Source organism: Cavia porcellus, unplaced genomic scaffold (genome assembly GCF_034190915.1).
Source record: "Cavia porcellus strain 051 isolate PalLab524CR breed Dunkin Hartley unplaced genomic scaffold, mCavPor4.1 scaffold_17, whole genome shotgun sequence".
In the NCBI taxonomy this organism is placed as follows: Eukaryota; Metazoa; Chordata; class Mammalia; order Rodentia; family Caviidae; genus Cavia; species Cavia porcellus.
This window is the reverse complement of record NW_026947500.1, coordinates 25160923-25180042: the sequence shown is the minus strand read 5'-3', so window position 1 is coordinate 25180042 and position 19120 is coordinate 25160923. Positions and strand designations below refer to the sequence as shown.

Below are 19120 nucleotides of genomic sequence, written 5' to 3'. Positions count from 1 at the left end.
TCAAGGCCAGCCTGAATTGCACAGCAAGACCCTAACTCAAAAAACAAAAACAAAACCAAAACAAAGAAAAACAACCTAAGTGAAATAAAAAAAAAGTATTAACTTCATGAAAAATTTAAAAGTTTCACATGTGTAAATACCATATTGTCTCCCTGGTGTAAGAAACTGAAAGAGTAAATAAGATCCAAAATCAAGGGGCTGGGGATTTAGCTCAGCGGCATAAGTGCCTGCCTTGCAAGCAGGCAGTCATGAGTTTGATCCCCGGTACCGATAAAAAGGAAAAAGACAAAAAAAAAAAAAAAAAAAAATCCAAAATCTTTAATAAATATTGTGAAAGGGGAAAAAACTTCAAAGGGGAAAAATAACTCAGATAGGGAAAAGGAGAAAAGAAGGGAAAAGAAAAAAGATATAAATTTGTATATATACACCTAAGATAGCTAAGATGATTGTGCTACTAATTCTATTAGTTCTTGGAACAAAAGTTAACATTTATAGAATTAGGTCAATTCTGCACATCTGTATCTGGTAATCTGAGTATAAGTATGCAAAATAACAACCTTTGTTAAGTTCCTACCACTTTGTTTTGAAAGCCTATATTATTGTTTTGGGTTTTTGTTGTTTATCTTTGTTTCTTGTATTTTTTGTTTTGTTTTTCCATCTTTAAAATAAAAAATTAAAAATTCAAAAAAGTTTATTTTATTTCAGCCTAATTCTTGGCTTTGCACTGGATAACTGTCACAGTAATATATGTATATGTATGTATGTATTTCACATAGTAATATACACATGTATATATATTAATTGAAACTGTGACCAGTGATCTACTAGGGATGGATGGCATTTCAAGAAATAAAGCCTTATCTATTATAATCCCTGTCAATAGATATCTAAGATTCATAAATAAGAAAAACAGTATATCCGTATTAGTTTATAAATAGCTACAAGAACTGGAAGTGCTTGTTGCATGTGAGCCATCCAAGGGAATGAGCAAAGCCTGGCTGTTATAAACTAATTCCGCCTTACCAAGTAGGTGCTTGTTAAAATTACTAAAAAAAACAAAAAAAAGCCACACCAACTCTTTCCATTTTAATGTGCATGATTTCCCGGTGTTCCCAAGGATCCTGCATTGTCACATGCCGATATTATTCTATGTACCCGTCTGTGAAGCACAGCTCCTACATGAACAGGTGTAACAATATATACACTCCTGTCCAGTGCCCGCTAGGTCTCCCCTTTCCATCATCATGAATAGCCAGGAAGAGCTCCCTGGATCAGACCTTTCTGTTGAGTTCACACAGTTCATAGCTTGACTGAGGTGAAATAGATTATAAGGTAATCTGTCCCCCAACCTGCCGCCACTGCCACCAGTTCCAGTGACAAGGTGACTTCTGCCCGTGAAGCTGAGATCTCTGGCAGTGATTTTCCTCCCCTCCTTCTGCTCCACACCTTTCAGTTGCAGGTTCTACCTCTGCTTGTTCCAGTTGTGCCTTAGTGGACACAGAAACTCTCTGCCACCCTCACCTGGGTGGCCCGTGTCTGTAAGTGGCTGGGCAGTGTAGGCAGGAAAGACGCAGGCTCTCTTTGGTCTAGATCTGCTGCCTCTGTTTCCAGTGCTGCGCATTGAATCCAGGGCCTCTCAAGTGGTATGCAGTGGGTTATATCCCTGGGTTACATGCCCAGGCCCCTTTTGAAAATTTTTACACTGAGACACAGACTCACCTAGTTGCTCAGGCTGACTTGAACTTGTTTGAACCCGTGATCCTCTTGCCTCAGCTTCCCCCATAGCTGGAAAACAAGAGTGCACCAGCATGCCCAGCAGTTTGCCTTCTGAGCTAGGGTCTTGCTAAATTGCCAGGTCGTTCTTTTTAACTCCTGGACTCAAAACACTTCAGTCTCCAAAGCAGCTGGGTCTAAGGTGTGTGCACCATGCCTGGCATTCCCATGCCTCGCTGAACTTAGCTCTGGATGCCTTCCTCAGGAGGGTCAAGGGGTGGGCTGTGTCATCCTGGTCCCTGTGTCTTGGGCCCTTCTTGAGGGCAAAAGGTGTGCAGTTATTCCTGCCAAGTATCACCTTTCTGGGTTAATTTCTCATTTCTTCAGAGGATCTGCTGAGCTCAGGAGGTTATCAGAGCTGAATGCAGTTTAGAAACCATCTGGCCAGACTGCCTTAGTTTACATGAGGGGAGACTGAACCCCAGAAGGATGTTGTTACCTGCTGCAAGCCTAAGCTGTGTGCCATACTCCAAGGCACACCTGGTCATCCTGGGAAAGGTGGAGGTCTCCAGGGAGCAGAGATCCTGGCTCCCCAGTGGCCAGGGACCCAGGAGGCACCAGGTGCAGGGGCCAGGACTGAGGATCTCTAATTCTAAATATGTGCCTTTGACCAGTCTTCAGCTTAACTCGATGCCCCATCCAAAGCCCTCATACTCTGGCTTCAGCTTAACTCGATGCCTTTCCATCCAAAGCCCTCATACTCTGGCTGCCATCTAGGGCACTTTCTGCCGACAGGACTCATTTGGGATCCAGGACACAGAAGAGCATCCTGAAGGATATTTTTGGGTCTCTATCTCTTGTGCCACCTTCTGGGACCCAGAAATACTTCTCCCAGTACCACTGGCCCCATCCCTAAGTCTGGCTTGGACTTCCTTTCCAGGAACGCTCTCAGGGACTGAGCATCAGGTCATGAACACAGCTGGGTAACCTCTGGGGCTGGGGCCACTAGCTCCCTCCATGGCCTTCCTGGGCCACTTCTTCCCATAACTACTTTTATGGGGCCTCAGAAGCCTGAGATGGTGGTTAAGCCTGAGACTTTGGAAATTCCTCACGGGGAGGTGACCGTTTCTTGGGCTGCTGAGTGGAAAGAGGAGCCTCTGGCTCAACACAGGAGGGTAACCAGGGTTCGTGCTTTACCTGTAGGCTGAGCTAACAGCAGGTGGGCCTCTAGAACCTCAGTGGGGGTGGGGGGCTCAGTCTCACTCAGGAAGTCCTCTAATTTCCCCAGGCCATCGTCCATCTTGGCCTTGGTATGCAGTAGATGAGCAGTGTGTCTAAGGGACATGGAAGGAAGCTGGTCTCACCTGGACCACCTTAGAGTGCTTTATCAAGGAACTGGGGAGAGCAGTGGGCACAGTGCCTGGCGAGTCCTCCTGGGTACTCACTGACCCGCTGCTACAGGCCCAGGGGTGGAGGAGGTGAGCAAGGGGCTGCTTGGGAGAGGAGCAGGGAGCTGGGTCTGGCATCCTGGTGCCCTTGAACCTGCGCAGCTCAGTGGAAATGGCTGGGTCTTGCAGGCTCAATTCCATAGGTCCTTCAACGCTGGCCCAAGGCTCAGGCGGCCACCAGCCCTTCGCTCACAGGCATGCTGATGTGGGCACTTAGCAGGGGTGCACTCTGGCCTTCTCGGAGAACCAGCACCTATTCAGGAGACACCCATGGCAGCAGTGGGCATGCACTTTGGCACCCTTGCATTTGCTCCCTGCAAAGCCAGGCTACCTGTCTGCACTGGCCTGGTGATGGGCCACTGGCATCCTGCTTTGGCTTGGACTGTGCAGACACCCACCCCTGCTGCTCAAGCCATGAGGCCTTTGTCCGCACTGCCCTTGCTGTCCACCCCAGGGTCCCACTTGTCTCCCAAGAAGTACCCACAGGCGACCTACCCTGATAATGTCTGAAGTGCCCTTGCTACTGAGACTCTGCACAAACGTCTCCAGAGGGTAGCTGAGCCCTGGTACCAACAATGGGACCTAAATTTGGGGACAGAGAAGAAAATTAGCCCTCGTGCCCAGATAGTGCCCACGGCCTCAGCTAACCTCAGGTGGGCAAGGATGACCAGCTGGTTCCAGGAAGAGCTGGTTCGGGTGGGTGAGTGAACATTCCAGGCCTGTATGGCCCATCTGTGGTTAAATCTGGAACTCTTGACTTCTCCCAAGGCCATGGCTGGGAAAAGGGCAGCAGAGGCAGGGCCCAGTGCTTCTTTCAGGTACTTACTGGCTGAGCCTGCTTTCTGGTAGAGTTGGCTTGTTGGCCAGCTTCAAAGCCCATTACAACCCTGCTGGGGCTATGAGCAGCTCCCACCCCAGCTTGTCTGCCCCAGGCCTCCGTGAGGCTGGCCCAGTACCTTGAAGAAGGCCCGGGGTAGGGCATAGAGTGCCTCGTCGTACAGGAAACAGACCAGCAGCCCCAGCACAGGCCGGGCGGCCGAGGTGTTCTGCAGGTGTAGTGTGAGCTTAAAGGTGGGACCCAGGCCCTGCACCTGCGGAGCAGTGTAGAGAAGCCTCGTAAGATCTGGTGGCCCCTGCGCTGAACACAGGAGCCCTGTCTGCCGCTTCCTCATGAATGTCCCCCATCCATGCCCTCGAAGGCTTTAACTCTTGGCACCTCTGCCTCTCATAGTGCACAGGAGTCCAGAAGGTGTACAGGGGTCAGCAGAGGAACGGCCTTGACTGAGGCCACTCCATCAGTGGATCAGAGGCACAGCCCACTCCTTCCCGTAAGCTCTCAGCTGCCTCCACCCCCTCCCTAAGGCCTGGTCTCCTTCCCGCTCTCATCCTGGTGGCCTCAGGGATGTCATTTTTCCCACTCACAGCTTGAGTTGCTTTTTAACCCTCTTCTTCTCTGTCTACTCTCTTGAGGGAAAGAGCCAGTCAAAACCCCAGGCAGATGAAAGACACCCAGGAACCAACTGAAAGCTGGCTGGGGCCCTGTGGACCTTGAAGTCACCCGTGTCTGGGTAGAAGTGGGCTCTTTCTCTTCCCTCCTGCCAGGATGCTGGGGTCAGGCCAGGGGAGCCCCTTCTTGTACCACGCAGTCCTAACACCTTGGGCTACCCGTGGCTACCAAAGTGGACAACTTTCTTCTGATGGCCATGAGGATCCTTTCCAGCTCCTGGGAAAAAATGTCCCATGGGGACTGCTCTCTGCCCCAAATCTGGAGTCTATCAGAGGCACACTGCAGACCAGGGACCTGGACAGTGTGTCCATCTCTGTGGCTGGTTGTAGAAGAGGGTGGCATGGAAGGTGAAAAGATCAGAGCAGCAACCACAGGAGACACGGGACTCGCTCCCTGGGTCTGTGTGAGGGTGAGAAGGGGGGTACACAGCCTGGCTGGCTTGACACTGATTTTGGGGATGTAACTGTGGTGGTGGCAGCTGCCCACCCTGCCCTCTGCCCTCTGATCCCAACAGCCCACACTGGGACACTCACCACAGCATGCACCTTGAGGGGCTCCCGGGCTGTGGCTGACATGGGGCTCAGGCTGGACTCGAGGGCCTGCACATAGGCACGGGCAGCCCGGACCCGCAGCAGGTAGAGGTCTGTCTGGAAGGTCTGGTGCATGCCTGAGGAGGGGACCCAAAGGCTGAGGCCGGATGCAGAAGCCGCAGCAGGGAAGGGTGCTCCTGCTCAGGCTGCTGTAGTAGGAGTATGAGAGAAAGGGATGGCAGCAGGGCCCACAGAGGCTGAGAATGTGGGGACCAAGAGGGCCTTGGCTCCTGTCTGGCCCTGTAGGCTGGTGTTCCCTGGAGTCTTGGTGTCTGTTCCCTTCCCATCCTGCATCTTCTTCCCCTATAAACCTGGGCCCTGTGCTGGTTCCGACCACCCCAAAGAGGAACAAGCACCAGCTCCAGAGGGCAGGGACCTTACCATTCCCACAGCCACAGGGCTGACCCAAGCCATATTCAGTACTGTTCGCTGTGTCCCCAGCAGCTTGTGGGTACCATCTGCCTGCTGCCTCTGACTACCTCATCCTCTCCACCTGGAGGTCCAGTAGCAGCTCACATGTAACACTGCAGAAGCCTACCTGTCCCGCCTCTGCTTCTGCATCCCTCCCTTTGAATCATTTCAGCTCACCCTTCATGGGTAACTACTACCAAGAGTGGATGCCTCCCACGAGTCTGCCTCCAGAGCCCACCATGTCCGCAGTCTGAAAATCATTCCTTCCCTCCCTCTAGACCCAGCATCTTGGTCTGTAGGGGTGTGTGTGTTATGAGAACTGAACTCAGGGCCTTTGCACTAAGCTACACCCCTAACCCTTTATTTTGTACTTACAAAGTCACTAAATTACTCAGGCTAGGCTAGACTTTGCCATCCTCCAGTCTCAGCCTCCTGAATGCTGCAATTATAAGGGCACACTCCATGTCTGACTTATATTTATTCTAGAATCAACTGATCGAATCCTTACAAAACCCCATCAGGCTTCTTTCTATTTTTTTTTTTTCTTTTTGTTTTTTTGTTTTTTTCCTTTTTATCGGTACCAGGGATCGAACTCACGACCGCCTGCTTGCAAGGCAGGTGCTTATGCCGCTGAGCTAAACCCCCAGCCCCCAGGCTTCTTTCTATAACTCACATTAGATCATCCCACCATGAGACTTGATAAGACTCTCTCTTCAGACATGTAGGTGGTCTTTTATAATTTTATTTATAAAACTTTGACCAAAAAAAAAAAAAAAATTGGGGCAGAGGATTTAGCTCAGTGGCATAAGCGCCTGCCTAGCAAGCGTGAGGTCATGAGTTAGATCCCCGGTACCAAAAGAAAAAACAAAAAAATACCCAACTTTGTATATTTTCTGGTTACATTTATTTCTAGGGATTTCTCTGCTATTGTGACTGGAGTATTTTCCCATTATATTTGCTAACTGGATATTTTCTGTACTGCAGAAAATCTTATGATTTTTTAATAGTTTGTATCTGGTCACCTTACAGAACTTCCTACTTTTTTGTTTTTGGTTCTGGTGATGGATGCTAGGGTCTCACACATGCTGGGCAAACACTCTACCACTGAGCTGCATCCCCAGCTTAATTTTCTGGCACTATCCGTTGTTTTACTATAAAATCCTGCTCCCTTCTCTGCCTTGTTTTATTTGTTCTTTAAACTGAGACCAAGATCCCTTTTAATAACAACTCAGCTGCCTGAGTTACTGTATTTTTCACCTTAAAATCTCTGTCCAGCCCCACCTCCTAAACAACGTATCTGCACTGAGTTTTCTATTTCAGGCCTTTGTTAGCAGGCTCTGATCTACCTTCTCAGCCCCGTGGACCACTCACCCCTTGGCACTGTACCTATAGCTACGTGTGCCTCTACTTCAGCCTCTGCCTAAACTGCCCTTCCCCTCCCGCTCTCAGGTAGACTTGTCATCATCTTTTGGTGGAAATCAATGTCACCTCTCTCTGAAGTCTTTGCTTCTCGAGTGAAATTCCTTACTCCTGCTCGTGTGCCCGAGTGGCCCTTGGTACGATCTCCTTCTATACTTGTTGTATGACATTAAGCTGGCCACGTGGACTAAGCTCCCAAGGCAGAGAGTAGCCTAATTCAAGGCACTGGGCACAATTGCAGAGCATGAATGAGTGAATGAATGAAAAAACATGATCAGGACAAGAGGAGAAATCTCGGTCAATTTCTAATTTTCTCAGGCAGATCCCTGCCTTGGGAAATGACTGCTGCCTCTCTGAATTTCTTTTTCTTTTTTCGGTATTGGGGATCAAACTCACAACCTCACACTTGCCAGGCAGGCGCTTGTGCTGCTGAGCTAAATCCCCAGCCCTCTCCACCTCTCTGAATTCTAAGGACTCTTAAGAGCCCCCGCCAGTTATCAAGGCAGGTGTATCTCCAACACTGTCCCTGGATTTCTAGAGACATAAGAGTTGCCTAGTTGGCCAAGGTCTCCTACCACCCAGGGCACCCTGGTAGCAAAGGAGGAGGAGGAAGAGAAGGAACTGAGTCTCACCCGTGCCAGCCTCCCGTTCTCGCAGTGTCTGATCCACATAGAGCCGCGTCTTTCTGGGCACGTTGAGTTTCATGGCTTGGGCTGGTGGGGGACCCACCTCACCTGTGCCCTCTACAAACACTGCTGTACGCTTCAGGATCTTGATGATCAGGCCACCGCCTGGGGAAGTGGACAAACAGTTATCATCCCTGGTTTTAGCCGACACTGCCTTTCTCAATGTTTCTCAGTTTCTATATGTGTCCGTCTTTCTGTGAGGAACTCAGTTTCTCAAAGGAATGAAGTGTCTCAATCATTTCCTCTCATTAGTTCATTCATTCATTTAGCAGCTACTGATTCAGTGCTTTGAGGTTCCTGGCGCAGTGGCAGGTGCTAGGATATTGGGGTGAATAAGGGAGACACTACCCAGCCCAGGGCTGGCCACTGGCAGCCACATCAAACTGTTGAGGAGTTGTCCTGACAGTTGCCAGACAGGAGCAATGTCCGCAGGCCTAGCTTTCCACCCAGGTCCACCCGAGCTCCGCTTCCATTTCATCTTCTTTCCTCATAATCAGGTCTGAACCTTCTCTCCAACTCCTGTGCCCTTGCCATGCCCTGAGTCCCCTCACCTCGAGTAATCATGATGAGGGTGTTGTCCTCCCGCCCATAGCGGCCAAAGCAAAGGCTGGTCACAGTGTCCTAGATGGAGATGGCAGAGTTTAGCTGGGCAAAATATTATTACTTTTTTTTTGGTACCAGGGATTGAACTCACAACCTCCTACTTGCCAGGCAGGCACTTGTGCCACTAAGCCATATCCCTAGCCCTTCAGCTGGGCAAAATACTTGGAGAGGAAAGCAAGATGGAGCCCCAGCTACCAGATACAATGGGTACGCTGTGAAGAAAGGCCTAGGGCCATGTTTCCTTGAAAACACTTCCTGTATTTCTCACCGTGTTGCTTTGGAAACAGTCTCCCTTATTTCCCATCTCCCCTCCCACCTCGACGCCACAGCCATAGTTCCACACTAAACACCACCAGCCCTCACTTTTAGGATCACCTGCTCGTCAGTCATCCGCACAGTCTTCCCTCCCAGTCTGTCCTTTGCAGTGTGCCTCTGCTGCTCTTCAAAGGCACAAAACCCCAGTGGGTCCCACCTTGTGTCAGGACATTTGAGGCCCATCTGTGTTTCCTCCTTTTTACTTCTCTCAGCCTTACCTGCCCTCCCAGCACCTGAAGGCTCCAAGCAGTTGCTTTGAGATTTTTATGTTGTGACCCAGGACAGTTACACACTCATGGAACTGCTTCGCATGTGATGGATTCTAAAATATCTGCCCTGGTTTTCTAAATGTTGTTGGTTATGATCCACTACATTGATAAAATGACTCATAAGTTAAGAGTTAGGAAACCTCTGACCCAAACCCAGCAAGCTATCTGGATTCTTCCATCAAGAACCTCCACGCCTCTCAGCTTTTGTCCATGCTGTTCCCTGTCCAGAATGTTCATCCTCCATCTGTCTTCCTGGCCAACGGATGTTCCAAGTTGTGTTGTCACTTGCTCTGGGAAGTGTGCCAGGAGTTCCACCCTCATTATCTCTCGCCCCTTTTCTCCCAGTTGCTGCTCCCTCTGTGCTTTCCCAGTGCTTTGCTTTGCTTCACTTTGCCTTGTGTGTTAATCTGCTGTCGCTGGCTGGCACGTTAGGCTATGTCTTTGAAAACAATGGTTTAGTCACTATTCTGCCTTCTCCCCAGTATGGTGACTTAAACATATGATGTTTTGCAACCCACCCAAGTGAGGTAGGCAGAGGCGGCGAAGCAGCCCAGGGAAGGATTGGGGCAAGGAGGAGTCAGTGGGAGATGCCAGAGGTGGGACTCACCGGGGTGCGAATGACGTTGAGCAGGGCCTTGTCACGGTAAATGCGAACCTCTTGATTGGCCAGGGCGACCATGACAGCCTGCAGGCTGCGGGAATGCTGTTCCAGGAGGTTCATGGTCAGGATGGTTGCGGGCATCTGCACTGTCCATAACTTCTTGCCCTGGAGGGGGAGCAGCCAGGGTCTGCAGGGGCTCAGGGCTTAGCATGGGAACAAGCGTGGGCTGGAGCTGCAGGGAAGAGGAGGTCATACCTTATGTGTGAAGCCGTGCAGGCTGTCTTGGGTGCTGCCCACCACCAGGATCTTGTGTATCCGGACAAGCCCCACAGGCTGGGCGTTCAGCTCGATGCTATATTTAGGGTGCTTGGAGTCTCTGGAACAAAGACACCCCACTGTGCCCCCAGAGAGCCCTTGGCCCCTGCCCCAGCTGATGATCCTCCTTCTAAGGCCCAGACTAACCTGGATGGAGGAGCCCAGGTCCAAGTCAGGTGACCTGGGATTGTTTCTATCTCCACCACTTAGCAGATGTGTGACCCTGGACAGTTATCAAGTGTGCTTTCCGACTCTGTCCCCTTCTGCCCCTGCTACAGGGATGCATATGATAACCTGGCATCCAACAGAGTTCTCAGCTCATCTTAACTAGTCAGTGCTAATGGACAGAAGCAGTTTTCTAGTTTACCAGAAAAGGATGAAGAGCAGCTAGTAGATGCACGGTTTTCAGTTCCTACCTTCTCAATCTTAGTTTCCCTTATCCAGAAAGTGGGGGTAATTCCTGCCTTCTGCCTTCTAACCTCATCAAGGCTGGAACAATATCATGGTCTATCTGATGACTGTGAGACCTCTCACTGGTCTTTGGGTCTCATTCCCATCACTCTCAACCCAGCACAGTAATTTTTTCTTTTACCCTGAGAGAGAATATCTGTGTTGCTCAGGCTGGTCTTAAACTCACAGGGCTCAAGCAACTCCCCTGCCTCAGCCTTCTAAGTTGCTGGGATGACAGGTTCATACCAATCTCTACCCAGCCAGATTTTTAAAAATGTAAATAAATCCAGGGAAGATGATGCATATCCACAACCCCAGCACTTTGGAAGGCTGAGTCCAGAGGATCAAAAATTTTGAGCCTAGCTTGAGAAATTTAGCAGTTTAGTGAGATCTTGTTTCAAAATTAAAAATTCTAAAAAAGGGCTGGGGCCAAAACTCAGTGTGAAGGCCCTGGGTTCAACCCCTGTACTATGAAAACAAACAAATAAACACTAAATGACCCGTGACTATGATTACAACACTATAATAGTTTTTCACTGCATTATGGACAAAATCTCTGCAGTGTCCCACTGGGGTAGGATGGAAGAAAAAAGGATAGAGGGGAAAGTGGGATTCTTTTTTTCCTTTTTTTTTTGAGACAGGGTCTCACTATGCAGTTCAGGCTGGTCTTGAACTCACTTTGTAGCCCACTCTGGGCTCAAATTTATAGTAATCCTCCTGCCTCAGCCTCCAGAGTGCTGGGACTACAGGCATGAGCTACTACATCCATTGAAAAATTAAAATTTTAAAACTGTACTTTAAAGAAAGCTCTAGTTTCAGGGCACAACCAAAGTTACCCAATGTGACAACTTTCTTTCCTTTCTAGGCTACTCTTAAATCCTAAAGTCTTAAATATATTATCAGCCTAAAAACATGCCCTTCCTTGCCTTTCACTTGTAAAATGAGCCTGAGCTTTCTACAGATTCCCAGACTCCATAGATTTCCACCCCAGAACATGTAAACTTATACCCAGTCCCAGACCCTGATTTTCCTGACCTCCTTAGAGGTCCCGACCCACTTTTCGGCGGTACTGAACACTCAGGGCCTCCACACTAAGTTGCATCACCAGCCCTTTTTTAAATATTTTGTATTGTGATACAATCTCCCAAACTCATGATTTTCCTGCCTCAGCCTCCTAGAGTACTAGGATTATCAGCATGCACCACAACTATACTTCCTTCTGACTCTGTACTTCTTTAATTCCACTTAACTCTTACGCCTTTTTTGTATGATAGAACCTGGCAAACCTTCTCTGTCTGAGGTTTCCGTCTCCTTTTGTGGGGCACTTCCTTGGACACAGTCTGGCAGCACTACCAGTTTCTGCAAGAGTCAACCCTGGTCTCCACTTCATCTCTTCCTACCCTCCTCTCTGCCCACCAGGCATGGGTTGCACACACTCAGGTCTTTCCCACTTTGAATTTGCCTACAACATTCTTCCCCAACTCTCTGAACAACTGACTCCCTAATCTCTTTAAGCCGTAGTACTGAACCAATCTGTAGTACCTTGGACTGTTGACTTAGTATGTGACCTCTGGGGCTGGGGGTATAGTTCAGTGGTAGAGTGCTTGCTAGCATGTACACAACCCGGCACCTCCCCCACCCAAAAATCTGTCTTCATCATTGAGAGCAGAGACCATATCTATAATATTTTGTGCATCAATATAGCCTCAGTACTCAGTGCTCAATGTATAGTAGGTGTTCAATAAAGTATTTTGGCTTACTTTTCTATTTTGCTATGTAGTCCAGGCTGGCCTCAAATGCACAGTCCTCTTGCTTCATCCTTCAAAATCCTGGGATTACAGGCAGGTGATTTTAATAAATATTTCTTGAATTAAAAATATATGGCCAGGGCTGGGGATTTAGCTCAGCAGCATAAGTGCCTGCCTGGCAAGCGTGAGGTCATGAGTTCGATCCCCAGTACCAAAAAAAAAAAAAAAAATGTATGGCCGAGCATGGGGGTGTATGCCTATAATCGCAGCACTTGGTAGGCTAAGGCAGGAGGATCACTGTAAGTTTGAGGCCAGCCTGGGCTACATAGTGAGTCCAAGGCCAGCCTGAACTGCATGTTGAGGCATGTCTCAAAAACAAAACAAAAAAATGTATGAGGTTTAATCCCCAGCACCACAAAAAAATGTATGAAATATAAAATTACTGCATAAGGAAGTGCCTCATATACTACTACAAAGTTATGGGGCTGGGGATTTAGCTCAGCGGCATAAGCACCTGCTTTGCAAGCAGGCAGTCGTGAGTTTGATCCCTGGTACCGATAAAAACGAAAAAGACAAAAAAAGAAAAGTTATATAACACACCCAAGAGACCATTTCTACTTTCTCCAGCTTCTGACCACATATTGTAGAGTCAGCCTTCATTTCGCAGGCCTCCTGACATCCCTTCCTCACAGGCTCAGCCTACTTTAAGTGAAATTCTCAGCTCTCTCCATTCCTAAATCCCAGCCTCAAACCCCCTGTCTGGTTCGCAGGCCTCTGAAGCCACCCGATTTCTGAGATGCCGCTCCTGGCCCAGAGAACGTGGCTGTGGTTACCTTTTCAGAATATAGATGTTCCCATTGCGGCAAGCAGCAGCAAGCTGGAACCCCACATCGAACTGGCCAGATGCTTCCAGGAAGACGGGGACGCTGGGAATGTCCATCTGCAGAGAAAAGGCTCAAACATCTTGTCTCCCTCCCTTGAGGAGCCCCTCCAAGTTAGTTTCTCATCTGGAGTCTCAATCCCCTCATTCTTTCCCTGCTGGTCACTGGGGAAACACACAACTTTCTGGAGGGAAATTCAGCACCATGCGGCAAAAGCATTTTTGTTTTATCCTCTGGCTAAACTGCTGCTTCTAGGAACACACTAGAAGGAGGTGCTTTAAACACGCACACACAAGACCTCTGGTCAAGCAAATCTACTGCAGTGCTGTCAATAACAGTGACCAAGTGAAAACAGTTTGCACAGTAGATGGTACAGTAAATAAATTATGGTTCATCTACATAATGGATCTAATAGCCTTTAAAAAGGTTGATGTTGTTTTATTGACATGAAAAGACTCTGATATACCCCAATGTGAAAACTACAAGTTACATGAACCTGTACCATGACCCTGTTTTTATGATATATAGTACATATGTGTAATCTAGTCATATGACTATGTCCATATATGAAAATGTCCAGAAGGACATATGCCAAAATTTTCTTTTTTCTTTCTTTTTTTTTTTTTTGTCTTTTTCTTTTTTATCGGTAACAGGGATCGAACTCATGACCACACACTTGCAAGGCAGGCACTTATGCCATTGAGCTAAATCCCCAGCCCCACATATGCCAAAATTTTAACAGTTGGGATTTTTGTCTTTTTTTGAGACAAGGTTTCACTATGCAGTTCATGAACTCACTTTGCAGCCCAGGCTGACCTCAAACTCACAGTAATCCTCCTGCCTCAGCCTCCTGAGTGCTGGGAATTATAGGCATGCAAAGTGGTGGGATTTTTGGATGTTGTATCTTTCTCTTTTCGTTTAACTATAGTTTCTAATTTTTCTAGCATGTATGTGTCCTACTTGGAATACACCAGGAACATGGGGAGGGAATGCAGCCTGGGCCTTGGGCGTGCCCAGGGCTGGAGCCAACACTGACCTCGGCCAAAACGGTGAAGGCCTCAGGGTCGATAATCAGGAGTTTCTTATTCTCAGTGCCTAGCACAAGACAGGAAATGGCATCTTCATCAGCCAGGTTCTTCTTCAAGGTGATCATGGTGGTGATGACTGTCTATGGAAAGCATTGAGAGTCACACAGGGAACTTCCCCACCCCCCAGGCCTCCCTCTATGCCATAGGAGGGAAGAAACAGGGCCAAGGAGGAGGCATCAGAAATGAGACAAATACCTGGCTGCAAAGCTATTTATTGCAACGAATCTTAACTTCCTAACAAAAAAGCACTGTTAAAGTCACTTATGAACTATTCAGATTACCAAAACAATACCGCCATTAAAAAAATTTTTCAATGAAAAATGGTTCTCATGGGAGAGAAAAGTAGGGTAAAAAGTCATGTTAGGGCAACCCCAGTTTTAAAAATAGATAAACATGGGCTGGGGATTTAGCTCAGTGGTATAAGTGCCTGCCTTGCAAGCAGACAGTCATGAGTTCGATCCCCGGTACTGATTAAAAAAAAAAAATAGATAAGCATACAATCATGCTGGAATGCCAAACCTTCAAACACTGGTTATCTCAGGATGAAATCATGGTGCTTTTCTAGAATTTCTACAGTGGTAACATGTTCCTTTTTACTTTTCTTTTTTTTCCTTTTTTTATTTCTCTATTTTCCTTTTAACAGGACAACAAACAGTTACAACAAAAACATGCCCCCCACCTTTTTGAGAAAGGGTCTCTCTATGCAGTTCAGGCTGGCCTTGAGCTCATTTTGTAGCCCAGGCTGGTCTCGAACTCGCAATGATCCTCCTGCCTCAGCCTCCTGAGTGCTAGGATTACAGGCCTGAGCCACCATGCCCGACTCAACATGCTCCCTTTCAAAGGAACTTCTATGCATATGAGTAGAACCCAAATATTTTTCTTTGGATAAATTCGGTGTCCATTGTGTAATCATCATTAAAACTTTTTGAAAAAGAGGAATCATTCTCAGCACCTACTGTCAGGAGAAACATCACAGGAATGTAAACAGATGTTAATGGCTCCCAGATTGACACTTGCTTGGGAAGACTGTCCCCATCTCCCCAGCTCAGTAATTAATTCACTTCTTGGTCTGAAAGGTACTCAAAGATACTGACAACTACAGCTCTGAGCTGCTGACCAGCAGGAAGGAGCGGTACTTTTCAGGACAGTTTTACAGAAGCCAGCAGCACGTGTCAGTCAGTATGTTCAGCTATGGGGACCTCAACATGGGTTTGCTACCCTATGGCGGCGCAGCTCTGGGAGCCTGTCTCTGCACTAAGGGTTGGTGACACCAGATCAGGAAACATGGGAGCTCATCAATGCGGTCAATAAAGCCACAAAAATTTGGGAAGAAAATGTACCAAAAAGGGCTGGGGGCTTAGCTCAGAGGCCTAAGTGCCTGCCGGCAAATACAAGGTAGTGAGTTCAATTCCTGGTACCCCCCCCCAAAAAAAAAAAGTACCAAAAAGAGTAGATCTCTTTGGGGAATGAAATTATAGTCACTTCTATTTCTCCTTTATACTTGTATCTATTTTCCAAAATTTCTGTATAAAAACCTAATACTTCTACCCTTTTTCTTTTTTGAGACAGGGTCTTGTTGTATATTCCAGGCTGACCTCGAACTCATGTCAAGTTAGATAATGTTATACAGCTACACAGATTTATCACTGTATATACATATATAGATTTTTTTTAAAGATATGAGGTCTTCTCATGTTGCCCAGCTGATCTTGAACTTCTGGGTTTAGGTCTCCTGCCTCAGCCTGCTGAGTACTAACTACAAGTGTGTGCATGGTTTTCCACGTGTTAAAAGCTATCACTGGTTGAGGGTGTAGCTCAGTGGTGTGGTGTTTACTTAGCATGGCAAGGCCCTGAGTTCCATGCTCAGCATTACTGGGGAAGGGGCAGGGGTTGTGACCATTAAGGAGATGCACAAGGTACAGCAGCTTTTGACCATATACACATGGTATAGCTGCAAGGGAAACTAAAGTGAAACAGCTTGGGTACATGTACCACCAAGTACATAGTCTCTTTAAAAAATAAAATTTTTTACAGGCCAATTTAAAAAAACCAAGAGAAGAGTGTTACCTGCCGCTTGATGGGCTTGGATTTGTTTTGGTTCACGAAGGCCTCCATTTCATTGAGCTCCAGCTGCAGAAACCTGGACACAGAGAGAACTGGCATCTGCATGCTTGGTCCTGACTGCCTTGGGCAGTCAACAGCCATACACCTTCCCCCAGGTCTTGCAGGGTCCTTACCTGAGTGACTGCACGGACAAAGGTATTTCTGCCTTCTGCCTGTCAGGAGAGTCCCCAGGATGGCAGGTTTAGTGGAGGAACCATGCCCCAGTGGTCAGACTGAGAGCTCTGGGATGCAGGAGTACGGGAGGGATGGGAAGGTGAGCTCTTACCGGATGCCCTCCAGCATCTCCTTCAAGGTTAAGGGGTCGATCAGATCCTGGGAGAGCAGAAGGGAGAGCCTGTGACCCCTGGCATCCATCCCCGTAGGGAGTTTTACACTTCTAGCAGTTCCTCTTCCTTTCCCACCTCCCTCCCAATCTGTCCTTGCCCTGAGCCCCAAACCCAGTGTTCTTGATTAGAATCCAGCCTTGGAGGCATGCCCAAGCACAGAATCATCTCTGTCCAGGCCTCCTTAAAGTCCTTTGCTCTTGCTGCTTCCAGTTGTCCCTTCTCCCCTGGGGAGCCCCACTCTTCTTTAGTTTCCTTCCCCTGACAGATGGGTAGATGTGTGCCTACTCAGGAGGATTCCACAGGTTCCACTTTCAAAGGGGCCTGCTGGGGGCCTTCAGCTGAGGGGGAGCCACAGCTGAGGGTTGAGCACTGCACTCACCTAGAGGAGCCACCACTGTTGCTGCTAGTTATGGACTGTGGCTAAGTTCCCACCCCTGGCTCACTGAGGACCCTACCCTTCTTACTGGGAGCCTGGCCCATCTCACCAGTGGCTGCTATCTTTGCCTTCCAGGTCCCATCCCCTTTGTTACTTACTTCCTTCGCCTGGTCCCAAAGGTCTTGTTCCAGAGGATTTGGAGGCAACTGGGACAGAGCAAACTTGAAGTAGGGTCTTAGATTCTTATACACATAGACACAAGGCCCTGAAGCCAGTGCCAGAGCTGGAGTCCGGGGCTGATGCTGTTCCATGAGGAAGGTGGCGGCGGCAGCTGGCAGAGCAGGCAGTGGGCTTTCTGTCAGTACTGTTGGTCCTTTGAGCACCTTCAGGTGAGGATTCCGACCATCTGGTCCAAAATCTCCAACCACCAGCTGCAGAAGAAGATGGCTCATTCCAGACAGAGGAACTGAATGACTGACCCCTCTCTAATCTTGGCCTTCTAGCTGGTGCTAACTGACTCACCCCATACTACCAAATGATCTGCTGTCAGATCTTTGGGGAAGTTAGCTGACCTTTCTGAAGCTGAGGTTTGCCACTTGCAAAAGGCATATGTGGTGAAAACCAAGTGAGACAGTTAATTACAGAACCTGGGTGAGTGCTTGTGAGGAACAGGTGGCAGTCGATGTTTTTATTCCAATTAGTCCACTCAGTATTTCTTGCTGGTGCTGGGGACTGAACGCAGAACATGCATAACTAACACTGAACTAAATATTTTTTCTTTATAATTTTATTTATCTTTATATTGAATTTAAGTTTTGACCTTTTTATTATGGAAAATTTCCAATTGTACACAAAAGAAGAAAGGCTTGTATAATGAACACATTATCTAGCTTCAATAATTATCAGATCATAGTGAACCTTAAAATCTATGTCCTCTTCATAAACATAAAACTCTCACTTCTAGGGCCAGGGACTTAGCTTAGTGGCATAAGTGCCTGCCTTGCAAGCGCACAGTTATGAGTTTGATCCCTGATACCAAAAAAAAAAAAGAAAACTCCCCCTTCCTTCCTTTTACCTTTTCTCCATACTATAATGCCCACTTTTAGCCAAGAGTTTGTGCTAGCAAAGAATCATGTTAAGGTAAGTAAAATAAAAGGCTCTGTCATAATAGAATTCCCAGCAGCATTTTGTTCTGCTTTATTTTCTTCAGTTTGTATTATGAAATCAATAGTTCACTTCATTTATAAAGTTAAAAGAAAAGTTAACATAAATATGATTTTTACAATACATGAGAATTCCAGATTATGTTAAACCTCTTTGGAGCCACTGGGAAATCTTATTTCCGGGTTACTCCGCTGCCACCAATTTGTTTTTCAATTGCTTACCTTGTACTCTCCATCCCCATGCAAATCTGCCAGTGCTGGAAAATTAACACAAGGCCATACATCAATCTCAGTATCAGACACATTGCATAGCATTCGTAAGACCCGAGGTCCAATTTCCAGATTCACCGTGGGGGCTATTACCTGACTACCCCATTCTCCTAGAACTCAGAGATCCTAGTTCCAGACTCACCTAGGCAAGAAGAAAAGGTGTAGATGTTGGCCATTGGGTCGTAGTGTGCGTCCAGCCATTTCGAATTGGTCTCATTGCTGCAAGTCGGGAGAAAGAGCAGGGAAGTGAGACTGACAGGTGCGGAGGAAAACTTTGAGGGAGCTGTGTGTAAGATGAGTTGGGAGGGAGGGCTGTCAGCTGGGGAAAAAAAAAAATCTGGGTCCCTGTCTAGGCCCTGAACTGGCACACCGAACTGGCACACCGAGTGATCTGGAGTCCGGCACTCCCTGGACATTGGTTACCCTATCTGATTTTTCAGAGCCCTTCAAGGACTTCCAGCGATGCCCAAGAACCACAGGACTCTAGAGCTGGGGAACCAAGGTACCCTCTTTACATCTGTGGGAAAAGAAGTTTTGATGACCCGGGCCTTCACCTCTCAGCTCCGCCGCTATCGCAATCGGATGAAGACACAGCAGCCATCTTCTTAGGTGTCGTCTTGGCAACCGGCTCCGCCCCCGCCGCTGCGCCGAGCAGGGTAGAGCCCGGGTACCCGGAAGCACGCGTACAAAGGTTCCGGGGTAAAACTTTCCCAAGCTAGGCCAAGATACAGTGGCGTCATTGCTGGGCGCAGATTGCTGAAGCGCAGTCCGTCTTCCCTGATTATTTTGATGTATGATTTCTAGGATTTACAGCGTT

At 47.8% G+C, this 19120-nt stretch overlaps 1 protein-coding gene across 2 annotated transcripts; it reads right to left on the bottom strand.

Annotated features, from left to right (window-relative positions):
• Window positions 1-1065: 1065 nt before the first annotated feature.
• On the bottom strand, window positions 1066-19013 carry Bbs1 (Bardet-Biedl syndrome 1). 2 transcript variants are annotated; one of them, XM_003468274.5, is made up of 17 exons: window positions 18858-19013; window positions 18446-18522; window positions 18256-18290; window positions 17029-17301; window positions 16434-16480; window positions 16282-16320; window positions 16112-16184; window positions 13993-14124; window positions 12909-13015; window positions 9818-9938; window positions 9569-9727; window positions 8326-8395; window positions 7721-7879; window positions 5202-5335; window positions 4118-4252; window positions 3657-3743; window positions 1066-3414 (listed from the first exon to the last, which is right to left on the bottom strand). In XM_003468274.5, exons 1-17 carry the CDS (start codon window positions 18902-18904, stop codon window positions 3328-3330), a joined length of 1782 nt encoding a protein of 593 aa, XP_003468322.1. In that variant the 5' UTR covers window positions 18905-19013; the 3' UTR covers window positions 1066-3327. The 2 variants fall into 2 exon arrangements, with proteins under 2 accessions (XP_003468322.1, XP_063083640.1); XM_063227570.1 differs by lacking the exons at window positions 18256-18290; window positions 18858-19013 and having other exon boundaries at window positions 18446-18519.
• Between the last annotated feature and the right edge of the window lie 107 nt (window positions 19014-19120).

What these genes read in the sequence shown, in the direction of transcription:
- Bbs1 (XM_003468274.5), bottom strand. Translation starts at nt 18,904, where the DNA reads ATGGCTGCTGTGTCTTCATCCGATTGCGATAGCGGCGGAGCTGAGAG. An exon ending in AACATCTATATTCTGAAAAG is followed by an intron (nt 9,939 to 12,908) that starts GTAACCACAGCC and finishes TCTTTGTTCCAG; the next exon opens with AGACTCCAAGCACCCTAAAT. An exon ending in CCCTCAAGGTGCATGCTGTG is followed by an intron (nt 4,253 to 5,201) that starts GTGAGTGTCCCA and finishes ACTGCTCCGCAG; the next exon opens with GTGCAGGGCCTGGGTCCCAC.